The 12,309-nt window shown below is 45.1% G+C and overlaps 1 protein-coding gene across 1 annotated transcript in view; it reads left to right on the top strand.

The window, feature by feature from the left end:
- Positions 1 to 12,309, top strand: part of LOC310871485 (partitioning defective 3 homolog) — a 309,024-nt gene that overhangs the window by 139,983 nt on the left and 156,732 nt on the right. The window contains 3 exon segments of the mRNA XM_083783040.1: positions 1,676 to 1,767; positions 5,292 to 5,375; positions 9,939 to 10,064. Coding sequence (XP_083639166.1) covers positions 1,676 to 1,767; positions 5,292 to 5,375; positions 9,939 to 10,064 — 302 coding nt within the window.

Below are 12,309 nucleotides of genomic sequence, written 5' to 3'. Positions count from 1 at the left end.
CCAGAATGCACACTTTTGAGCAACTTAATGCAAGTGGATGGGAGGAGAAATCCTCCCATGCGTCTCTATTAATCCGTCTCTATTAATATATACTCTAAGGCACGAAGATAGCTAGCTGAAAGATAACGTCACATCCATAGCTGGGGGCTACGAGTATAGTTGTACCTGGCGCATCAGTTAAAATATATTTTTTTGTGTGTATTTCTTAGATTTTTTAGATTTTCAAAGACTTTTTTGTGATTTTTGAGGGGCGCTAGCCCCTCCTATATACAGGTTTAATATATTAACATTTCCAACAAGAAAACATCGGCTAACGTTAGGTCAACATAAACAACTAAATTGCTTCTAGATTGTTCCATTGTGTGTCACACCTGTGGGTTTTTAAATCTGTGCTGACAGCAGCTTTCCAAAAGTGTTTAGTCACTGGCTAATGTCACACTTCTGCAGCAGGCTGCCTGATAACGAGTGCTGTGGGTTTTTTGGCAGGCACTCGTTTCTTGCAAAAAGCCTCCCCAAGTAAAGTGACAGACAGAGTAAGTTGCGCAGTTTCGGTATGTTCAGTATTCCAAGATTGACTGCTGCAGCTGCAGGTCAAACAAGCTACAGTACGCGTGACCTGTTCTGTAAGTCTAATGTAAAATAGAGTGCTGGTCCGTTGACTATCATTGTGCACGTTCATGATGACACGTGAACACTGTCTCATACGTGAACGCGTGCAATGATAGTCAACGGCAGAGCGTTCATGTGTTTGGGTCCAATCCATCCCAGAATGCACACTTTTGAGCAACTTAATGCAAGTGGATGGGAGGAGAAATCCGGTGCCGTCTCTATTAATATATACTTTAAGGTACGAACATGTATGTAGCTGGAAGATAACGTCACATCCATAGCTGGGGGCTACGAGTATAGTTGTACCTGGCGCATCAGTTCAAATTTTTTTTTTTGTGGAATTTCTTTTTTTAGATTTTCAAAGACTTTGTGATTTTTGAGGGGCGCTAGCCCCTCCTATATACAGGTTTAATGTTTGTTTTTAGTTCAATGTTTGTTTTAAAAACGCCATTGACAATTGAGAAATGAATGTTTGTTTTGTCCCTAACACAAACATTAAATCCCACATCATATTACATCACCTAATGATAAGAGCGCCCCTCACTTCACACGGGTGTGATTTTCGTAAAACTTTTTAGAAATTATATATTTTTAAATTAAGAAATGGAAAAAAGGGGACATTTACTCTCCACCCATAAAATTGGGTCCTCTTCTTGACCCAGTACCGTTTGTGAAACACTGATTTAATGATTTCCCAGAGCGGTGCTCATCACCCTGAATGGAACATACATCAGTCAGTCTGATGGAATGGGCGGTTTGATCGAATATCATGACACATTTTTATTTCATTCCATTTAAGTTTGTGGTAATATTAGCTCCAAGCCATTTCCACTTAGTACACAGTGCTTTGTGTATAATGGAGACAAATGGCGGAGGATGAACGCAGCAACGCTTGGAAGCCCAATTCAAACGTATGACACTTGAGTGCAATGTCATCTCATTGTTTTCTTTCTGTGTGTGTGTGTGTGTGCGTGCGTGTGTGCGTGTGTGTGTGTGTGTGTGTGTGAGTGTGTGTGTGTGTGTGTGTGTGTGTGTGTGTGTGTGTGTGTGTGTGTGTGTGTGTTAGGAGGAAGACTCCAGGGAGGAGGAGAATGGGAGGATCGAGCCGGTTGGCCGAGCGGACTCCTGCATAGACCACACCCCTATGAGGTCGCTAGAGTAAGTCCTCCAATCATGGACCCATTTCTTCTCCCTTCTGCTGCGCGTGGGAATGAATGATAAAGTAACAGTGGGCCAGGTGGGAATGAATAACAAATTAACAGACCAGGTGAGAATGGATAACAAAGTCACAATGGAACAGGTGCCTGTGTTAACGAGTACTTGAATGCGTTCATTCCAAAATGAGAAATATTTGGCATAAAGAAAAGTGACACTCACACAAAATGACACTCATTTACACATTATTTGAATCGGATATCTACAATTTGACACCATTGCAACCTCTACTGAAAATGTCCCACCAGTGAAGCAAGTCAGTAAAGTTTAAAACACTTTTATAAACTTTTAAGTGCACAGCTTGTATGAGAATCGATGAGTCAATTTCACCTTTGGAATGAAGACGAGCTCATCTCAATGCAGTCGTGTTAAAGCCTCACCCCCGCTAACCCCTCCTGAACTCTGTCTCGCACCGTGAGATCGCTCACGGCCTCTTAAACAAAACATTCATCTCGTCCTTCCCCTGGGGTCTCTGCACGCACGCAATGCAAAGGATTGTTTGGAGAACATATATTTTCTTCTAACCTCTCCCTCTCTCTGGTGAAAGCGTGTCTCCCCCTCCACATCGACTCGAGAGGAGCTCACCCACTCACCATTCTGTCCGTATTATTAATGAACAACTGACACTTTGTTTTTGCTTTGCTTTTTATCTTATCTTTGTTGCACGCTTCCAGTTTAATATGCAGGTACGGCATTGTTATTTATCTAATTTCCTCTGAGCCCGGCTTCCCTTCCTCTACCCCGCCACCGTAATGACTGATGTTTCAAGCTCACCAACCGCGTTGTATTAAGAGTTTTGTCCTGATTTTGTTTTTTTCTTCTAAAATGCACCAAGCTTGCCTGTTGTGATGTGCATAGGACAATGGCTCTGTAAAAAGATTATAGTTTTGTGTGGCTTCATTGTTTGTCTGTGTCCGACCCCAGGAAGACTAGCTTTTGTCATGGCAAAAGCTAATGGGGATCCTAATAAACAATAAACAATAAACTACATGGACAACACAAAATCCTTGCGACTCTGACAATATGAAATATTGCTTAAACATTCATTGTTAGTGGTTATTACTGTAGCTGTCGTGAGCCATTGTTCAACACAATTCTTATGACTCACATTTGGGGTCCCAGCCCACGTGAGAACCTCCGCTTAAAGCCCAGGCCACACCAATGATTAGCAACTCATTCGTTGCTGTCGGGCAGAAACCTCTGTAACACTTTATAATAACTATACACTATTAAGCATTAGCAAATAATTAATTCATCATGAAGTCATCATTTGTAAACCATTATTCATACATCACTAAACATTAGTAAACACAACTTTTATCTCCATATTCTAACTTTTCATGTTTTTTTCTTAAATGAATGTCCTACTTTATCATACTACACTGTGTCACACAAATGCATTAGAAGTATCAGATCTACAAGCTCTTGTAGATCTGCTACTTTTGCTATTTTTGAACCAATCACTACTTGAAATAGAATCCCCAAACCGCAGCGACCTGCAACGGGTAAATTCAGACCACGGCGTGCCAGGTGCAACACGTTGCAATCATTTGGTGTGGATAGCTGGCCAGGCTTAGTGACAATCCTTTAAGTCTGATTTCCTCCACCTTACCCTCTGTTTATCGCTTACATACAGTATGTCGTCTTATTCCTTATAATGAATGTTATTTCATTTTACTGTCTCTCTCTACGTTATTATATGTTTCGTTCAACCTCACTCCTTTGTTATGTGTAACCGCACCCCTTCAACCATCCACCCAAACACCCACCCACCCACTATCCATCCATCCACCAATCCACCCACTAACCATCCACCCACCCACTATTCCATCCATCCACCATCCACCCACTAACCATCCACCCACCCACTATCATCCATCACCATCCACCATCCACCCACTAACCATCCACCCACCCACTATCCATCCATCCACCATCCACCCACTAACTATCCACCCACCCACCCACTATCAATCCATCCACCATCCACCCACTAACCATCCACCCACCCACTATCCATCACATCCACCATCCACCCACTAACCATCCACCCACCCACCCACTATCCATCCATCCACCATCCACCCACTAACTATCCACCCACCCAACCCACTATCCATCCATCCACCATCCACCCACTAACTATCCACCCACCCACCCACTATCCATCCATCACCATCCACCCACTAACTATCCATCCACCCACCCACTATCCATCCATCCACACCATCACCCACTAACTATCCACCACCCACTATCCATCCATACACCATCCACCCACTAACTAATCCACCCCACCCACCCACTATCCATCCACCCACCATCCACCCACTAACTATCCACCCCACCCACCCTACTATCCATTCCATCCACCATCCACCACTAACTATCCACCCACCCACCCACTATCCATCCATCCACCATCCACCCACTAACTATCCACCCACCCACTATCCATCCATCCACCATCCACCCACTAAACCATCCACCCACCCACTATCATCCATCCACCATCCACCCACTAACCATCCACCCACCCACTATCCATCCATCCACCATCCACCCACTAACCATCCACCCACCCACTATCCATCCATTCACCCATTCCATCCATTCACCCATCCATCCACCCATCCATTCACCCACCATCCATCCACCCACTAACTATCCACCCACCCACTATCCATCCATTCACCATCCACCCACTAACCATCCACCCACCCACTATCATCCATCCACCATCCACCCACTAACTATCCACCCACCCACCCACTATCCATCCATCCACCATCCACCCACTAACTATCCACCCACCCACCCACTATCCCATCCATCCACCATCCACCCACTAACTATCCATCCACCCACCCACTATCCATCCATCCACCATCCACCCACTAACTATCCACCCACCCACTATCCATCCATCCACCATCCACCCACTAACTATCCACCCACCCACCCACTATCCATCCACCCACCATCCACCCACTAACTATCCACCCACCCACCCACTATCCATCCATCCACCATCCACCCACTAACTATCCACCCACCCACCCACTATCCATCCATCCACCATCCACCCACTAACTATCCACCCACCCACTATCCATCCATCCACCATCCACCCACTAACCATCCACCCACCCACTATCCATCCATCCACCATCCACCCACTAACCATCCACCCACCCACTATCCATCCATACACCCATCCACCCACTAACCATCCACCCACCCACTATCCATCCATTCACCCATCCATCCATTCACCCATCCATCCACCCATCCATTCACCCACCCATCCATCCACCCACTAACTATCCACCCACCCACTATCCATCCATTCACCATCCACCCACTAACCATCCACCCACCCACCCACTATCCATCCATTCACCCACCCATCCATTCACCCATCCATCCACCCATCCATTCACCCATGGTCTGGTTGTGTCTCCCAGAGACATTGTCAAACTGGTGGAGGTGTCCAATGACGGAGGCCCCCTGGGGATCCACGTGGTGCCTTTCAGTGCCAGAGACCGCAGGTAATGTCACTCAAGAATTAAAGTTCTCATCATTCGCCACGGCTGATTTCACTCGTTTGGATTTCCACACGAGGCCAGCGCTTAATTGTTTCTCTTGGCTGACTCATGTCTTTCTCTATCCGGATGATTTATACTTTAGTTGGTGTGTCGAGCTCGCCAAGCTCACTTAGAGCTTGTAGGTCTGCTACAGTATGTTGGTGTGCAACAACACGCTCTGCAACCAAGTAGAATTATACATGACTAACTTATACGTAAATAACCCTAACCCATGTGGCTAAAGTCGAGACCTACAGTAATAATAAATATGAAAGTCATTTTAAGATTAAAGAGCATTTGAATTGGTCAAACTAGCAATAGAAGCGTCTGCAATAAACCCAAACGGTCACGGATATTCATCAAAGCAAAGGTCAAAAGCCTCAGTCTGCAATTTCTTCAGCTTGTTGGCTGTACAGGAACACAGGTTTAGAACAATGATAACAAAATGCCATAGAGTTACAAACTGTGCTAATTGTTTAGGAAACGGAGCACTATTGTGGTTTTTCAACACTGTTTAATCAAATCCCAGACTGGGACAAACTTTTCTTTTTGCTTTAACATCTTAAACCCTCTAAGTCTAGACTTCGTAAACTGGTATTGTGTTGGCTCCGTACTTGTACCCGCCTTTTCCGTCTACACCAAACCTCTTCGCCGAAAATAGTAGATCTACAAGCTCACAACATGTCACAAGCTTGTAAGCTTGTAAGATCTGCTATTTTTGTCTAAGGTTACCCCCCCCCCCCCCCCCCCCCCAGAATAATGGATGCTGAGGTTCAAATGGTTTAATCGCCGGTCACTACCACCATAATCTGGAACAGAGTAGAGAGTAGACTGTAGCTGATGGGAGGAACACAGAGGATGGAGGGAGGGAGAAACAGATGGAGTTAAAGGAGATGTAGAGAGAGTGCAGATGTAGGTCATGGCAGCAGCATTGCACTGTGGTGGTCCTGGGTTGGCTCTGACGCACGCACACACGCACGCACGCACGCACGCACGCGCGCGCACAACGTAGATTCCTCTTGGGTATCCACATGGTTTTTCTTTGTCCAATGGCGCTCACACAAACATGTGCACACGGACGCAAGCACGCGCTCACACAGGCACATGCACACTGTATATTATATCTTTGCTGTGCCAAGTGCAGGACATGTGTGCACGCACACACCACACACACACACACACACACATGCTCACACACACGCACAGGTGTATGCGTGTCGACATCATGAAGCTATTTGCCAGTTTACAGCGATCAATCATAGTTGTTTAGTGTTTGCAGGTGACTGTCATCTTTCTCCATGGCTGCTGTCACTACGACTTTGCATGATGAAAAAGGGTGTACTAAGCAGCACGCCCACACACGCACGCACGCACGCGTGCACACACACACACACACACACACACACACACACACACACACACACACACATGGAATGAGAGGAATGTCACAGCTGGTTTTGATATGCCCGTAAAGATATTTTCAGTGATCCAAGTCACGAAAGCCAGAGAACCCTTTAGAAATCTCTCTAGTGACTGGTAATGTACTGTGGGGATCTTTTAAATCTCATTACTTCCTGGTTGATCCGTTTTATCATTTTGTTTTAAATCTCATTACTGACTGGACGATCTGGACTATAATTTCGTGTTAAATCTCAGTGATTTGTCAATCGGCATTATAATCTTGTTTTTCCACACCGGTAGAGTAGATATTGTGGTTCTCTCTCTTATCATAGGAACAATAGCCAGAATTCACAATACGTGAACATTTTTAATATAGAAAAAGTGAGTTTTTCACATGTGACACAAAAAACATATTGGATCCTGTTTTTAATAACACTTAAGTTCGTTTGTATTAATGTGCTCAAAAATCCAAATCTAATTCATTCCAGCCATAGAAATAAATTCTCAGTCACAACACGGCAGCAGTTGAAATGCACCAACGACCAAACTCTGTTAACCATAAGTCTGTCTGAAACAAACAACTGTGTCGAGAAAGCGAGATCATACTGTATCTCTTCTCGGCGCAGTCTGACTTAATCAACCTAAAAGCACATTTATATAACACACTTTTCCTTTTATTGAGGAAATGTCAAGCCACACGTTATCCCAAGATTAAGATGCCAGAGCTTTCATCACCGAAGTAGGAGCCGTTTCCGCTTGTACGAAAATTGCATTGTGTCGACTCAAATGCAATCAGGGGAAAGTGTCTCTGAACTTTTGCCACTCTTCAAAACATTTCACCCGCCTCCCTGCAATCTCATTCCTCCATATTGAATTATTATGAACCTTAGGAGAGAGGACAAGCACAAAAACATCAACTGGATTACCTTCGGCAACACACTCGCGTGCCGCATCTCAGAAAAGCCCCCAAAGCGCAACAGTATACACCAAAGGAAGACCTGATTAACCCATTCTGACCTGAGATCAGATTCATACGAGGTTTCCACTGGACACACACTGGTCTGATTCACCCATTCTGACCTGAGATCAGATTCTAAAAAATGTCAGTCGTTCTTCGATTCTTCAAAAATAGCTAAAGCTTAACATGATGCCAACACCAAAATGGGTGCCCGGTCAGAATGGGTTAACCCATTCTGACGGGGCACCCATTTTGGTGTCAGCATCATGTTATGCTTTAGCTATTTAAAAATAGCAGATCTACAAGCTCATATCGCGCCACCGAGTGGCGCGATACGAGCTTGTAGGTCTGCTATTTTTGAAAAATCGAAGAGCGACTGACATTTTTAGAATCTGATCTCAGGTCAGAATGGGTTCATCAGACCAGTGTGTGTCCGGCGGAAACCTCGTATGAATCTGATCTCAGGTCAGAATGGGTTAAGACCTATGCAGTCTCGCCTATACGGGAGCATGATTTTCCTCCGTAAATTGTGCCCTTCACCCGTCTCCCCTCTCTCCCTGCTTTTTAATCCATACAGCAGCATAGGGTAAAGCCAGCCTTCTCATTGCAGTCACGAGGGGAACAGTAAGCCGTTTCGCAATGGTGGATTACTGGGCAACAGAAACGGCTGCAGCGACAATACTGCAGACCGGCGTGTCCACAGATTCCCACAGCTCCCCTCCCCTCCGCTCAGATGTTTGATGTTGCCGTTTTGCAACATCTCTCTGAGTGCATGTTTATTCTCTCCCTTTTATCTAAGCAGGTTAGCTCGGATGAGAGAGAGAGAGAGAGAGCATGCAGGGGTTCTGTGCAGGGGGATGAGAGAAAAATTAACACCTGCACTGGCAGTAAGCAAGCACACCTATTTACAGGGATTGTGGTGAAAATGTCATTCCCCTGTACACAGACTCCAGTGCGTGTGAATGCAGGCCCCTAGACAGCCATGATTGCTCTCTCGCCCGCTCTCTATCTCACTCGCTCATAAAAACCTCCCCGGTAGGCTGCAGATGAAATGAGGGCCACACACTGCAAGTGACTGCATGCTGTATAAGTGCCACTTGGCAAATTAGGGCAAGTTATGTAGATGCCTCAATAAAATGAGGTACTGTGCACATCGAAAAGCAAGTTATTAGAAAACAACCTGTAATACGTCTTATTTTATATAACAGATTATATGACAAAGGTCGCAATCGTTCAGAGATAGTGTTTGTTCATGAGCTGGTCCAGCCGGCTCCATCCACTGCCAGGTATTTCATCAAACCTCCGGTACGAGATTTGCAAACCATGAGCATTCATGGCACAGCCCCGGCCGGTGTCCAGTCACGTGACTCATGTCTTTTCCTTCCATTTCTTCCTGTAGGGAGCGGAGTACATGCTCTCTCAGATCCCTACGCCACACTTTGTTACACTGCATGTTACACTGTATGTGTCTGATTTGAAATTGAAGTTGAAATCGGGCAAAGAGGGCAGCGTATGCCAGACAGAATGTTGCCAGAACCAGCAGAGCTCTCAAGTCTCATATCTGTTAGGCCGCACGGTAACAAGAAGACTCACCCCGGTGCGTGCCCGTTTTTCCTCCCGGAATTTTCCCCAGTGAGGGGGATAACTTTGTAATATGCTATTGGCTGTTTGTATTCTTTTTGGAAAAATATAAAAAGATACTCCTGTGGAAAGGCTATATTATATTACTTATATTGACCCTATAAACAATTTAGTATTATTTAGTAAGGTTTTGCCCCCTCAAATGGTACCTCGTCAGATAATCCCCACATATCCTACAACAACTTCTGTGAACAGACTTCACTGTAGTAGCTTTTCATAAATTATATTTGTACTTAGGCTGTCTGCTGTCATGAAAGTTTATAGTTAGAGAAATTCAAAATCCAGCCGTCTGCTGGCCAGCCTCTCCCACCCCTCACTGGGGAAAATTCTGGGAGGAAAACAGAAACGGGGTGAGTCTTCTTGTATTCGGCTGCACTACGGGCTCTCACATCTTTCTGAAAGCTAGCTGAATATTCCTTGGTGGAAAGGATGTTATATTGTACATACATTTGGACATAAAATCTTTGAACACCTGCCGCTGCCCTACCCCTCTTGGTACACTAATGCATATTTTATGAACGTTTCAGAACACTAGGCCTGTTGGTCAAGCGCCTGGAGCGTGGAGGCAAGGCCGAGCAGCAGGGCCTCTTTCAGGAGAACGACTGCATCGTTCGCATCAACAACGGAGACCTGTGTAACATCCGCTTTGAACAGTAAGACTCAGAGCAAACCTTCCGGCCATTTCCAGCCGGCCTGCCCCATGCTCACCTCCTGCTTTGGTTTTGCTTCTAGGATTTCATTGGCTGCTTCTCCACTGGCTCCTCCTCCTCGTCTAACAATGCTAACTAGAGTTGTACACTGAATTATCTTCCCCTTTGTACTTCTATCGCTTATTCTCCTTAAGAAAACTCTCTCCTCTCCTCTCCTCTCCTCTCCTCTCCTCTCCTCTCCTCTCCTCTCCTCTCCTCTCCTCTCCTCTCCTCTCCTCTCCTCTCCTCTCCTCTCCTCTCCTCTCCTCTCCTCTCCTGTACAGGGGGCCTGAACACTACCCCTCACTTTGCTATAAGCTAACCTGAAGCTTCATGTTTGACTTCTCTAGGTCTCACCTGTACTCACTACTAGACGTGCTTCTTCATCCTTGTCACTAACACCTAACATCCTTTAACGCCTCCTCTACACTCCTCCTGTAACACCCACACACACCCCTTAGCTCTGCCCATCAGAAACCCGCCTCTGCTTTCCCTTAACACACGGATCTTCAACAGGTGCCCACTGCTAAGCCATGAGGGTATTCCAAGTTATGATAACATATTATATACCTTTTTATTAATATACAAATAAATTATAACTTAAAGTACTTTAGTTCCATTGAGCTGTGTTCCAAGGCTGGAACACAGCTCATTAAAACAAACATGCTCTGGGTGGCCCTGCAAACACTTTCATGATTCTTCAAGTGGGCCCTGATCCAGAAAGGTTGAGAACTCCTGCTTCTGCTTAACACCATGCTGTGCTGTATCTTCTGCCTTTCAGCCTCTGCTCTTCCATCCCTAACCAGAAGCTTACTTCCTAACATGCACCCTCCCTCTCTCTCTCTCTCTCTCTCTCTCTCGATAACAGTATGCATGCCTTCATTCTGCCCTCAGGCGTGTTCGGTGGATTGGCTCCAATCCAGTGACATTGTTGTGCACCATCTACGCTGCACCTGTCAGCATAGACAGCATGCTGAATGTCTCTCCCTCTATATGTTTTATGTATTATGAATTACCCAGAATATGTACCGAACAAAATGAAGAGGGTTCATTAGATGCCATGTGCACAGAAAGCGTTTTTGGGTGGAGTGCCCTGGGCTCCTCAAGCAGACATTAGTACAGCTTTTGGAGAGGAGCAAAATCGCTGACAAAATCACTACCACAACAATGAGAAGTCAGAGTTTACCGTTGTTTCAGCCAAGCTGTTTGTGCTAATAACGCAGATGACATAAAGTTTAGCGTTGTTTCAGCCAATCTGTTTGTGCTAATAACGCAGATGACATAAAGTTTAGCGTTGTTTCAGCCAAGCTGTTTGTGCTAATAACGCAGATGACATAAAGTTTAGCGTTGTTTCAGCCAATCTGTTTGTGCTAATAACGCAGATGACATAAAGTTTATTGTTGTTTCAGCCAAGCTGTTTGTGCTAATAACGCAGATGACATAAAGTTTACCGTTGTTTCAGCCAAGCTGTTTGTGCTAATAACGCAGATGACATAAAGTTCAAGCACAGCAATGGTTGATAGGTTGACTTGAAATGATGCGTTGCGAGGGCTCTGGACATGACTATCCAAAGGACCAGCACTTTCTGTTGACCATGGCCTCTCAAGACCAATAGTGAATACAAGCTCTTACAGTACGTTTTAACAGCGGGCGAGCATCGGCCGACACATCGCCCAATCGCCTGTTATTGCCCGAAAAGATGAATTATTTGTATCTTTTCGGGCGATGTTTCTCCGCCCACTTTTCAACCATCGCCTGTTCGCCTGCTGTCGCCGGGTCCCATAGACAAATAATGCACTTCCGGAAATTTTTTCTGGCTGTCGCCCGCTGTTAAAACGCATTGTTAGATCTACTATTTGTCATCATTTTTTGTTTTGCTATTTGTGCCTATATTGACATGGCAGAAATAATGAATACCAGGTGGTGGTTAAAGTATTTTATCCCATTCTGAACGGGCACCCATTTTGGTGTTGGCATCATGTCGTGCTTTAGCTATTGAAAAATAGCAGATCTACAAGCTCATATCGCGCCACCGAGTGGCGCGATACGAGCTTGTAGGTCTGCTGTTTTTGAAAAATCGAAGACACTTTTAGAATCTGATCTCAGGTCAGAATGGGTTAATAATGAAACTGTCAGGATGTAATAGACATTTTTTGAATCTGATCTCAGGTCGGAATGGGTTAAAGTATTTTATGTACCATAAGCCCCA

The sequence above is a fragment of the Protomyctophum parallelum genome, assembly GCF_964188405.1.
Source record: "Protomyctophum parallelum genome assembly, chromosome: 14".
Lineage (NCBI taxonomy): Eukaryota > Metazoa > Chordata > Actinopteri > Myctophiformes > Myctophidae > Protomyctophum > Protomyctophum parallelum.
Note: the sequence above shows the minus strand (reverse complement) of the source record. Positions and strands in the feature narration are given on the sequence as shown.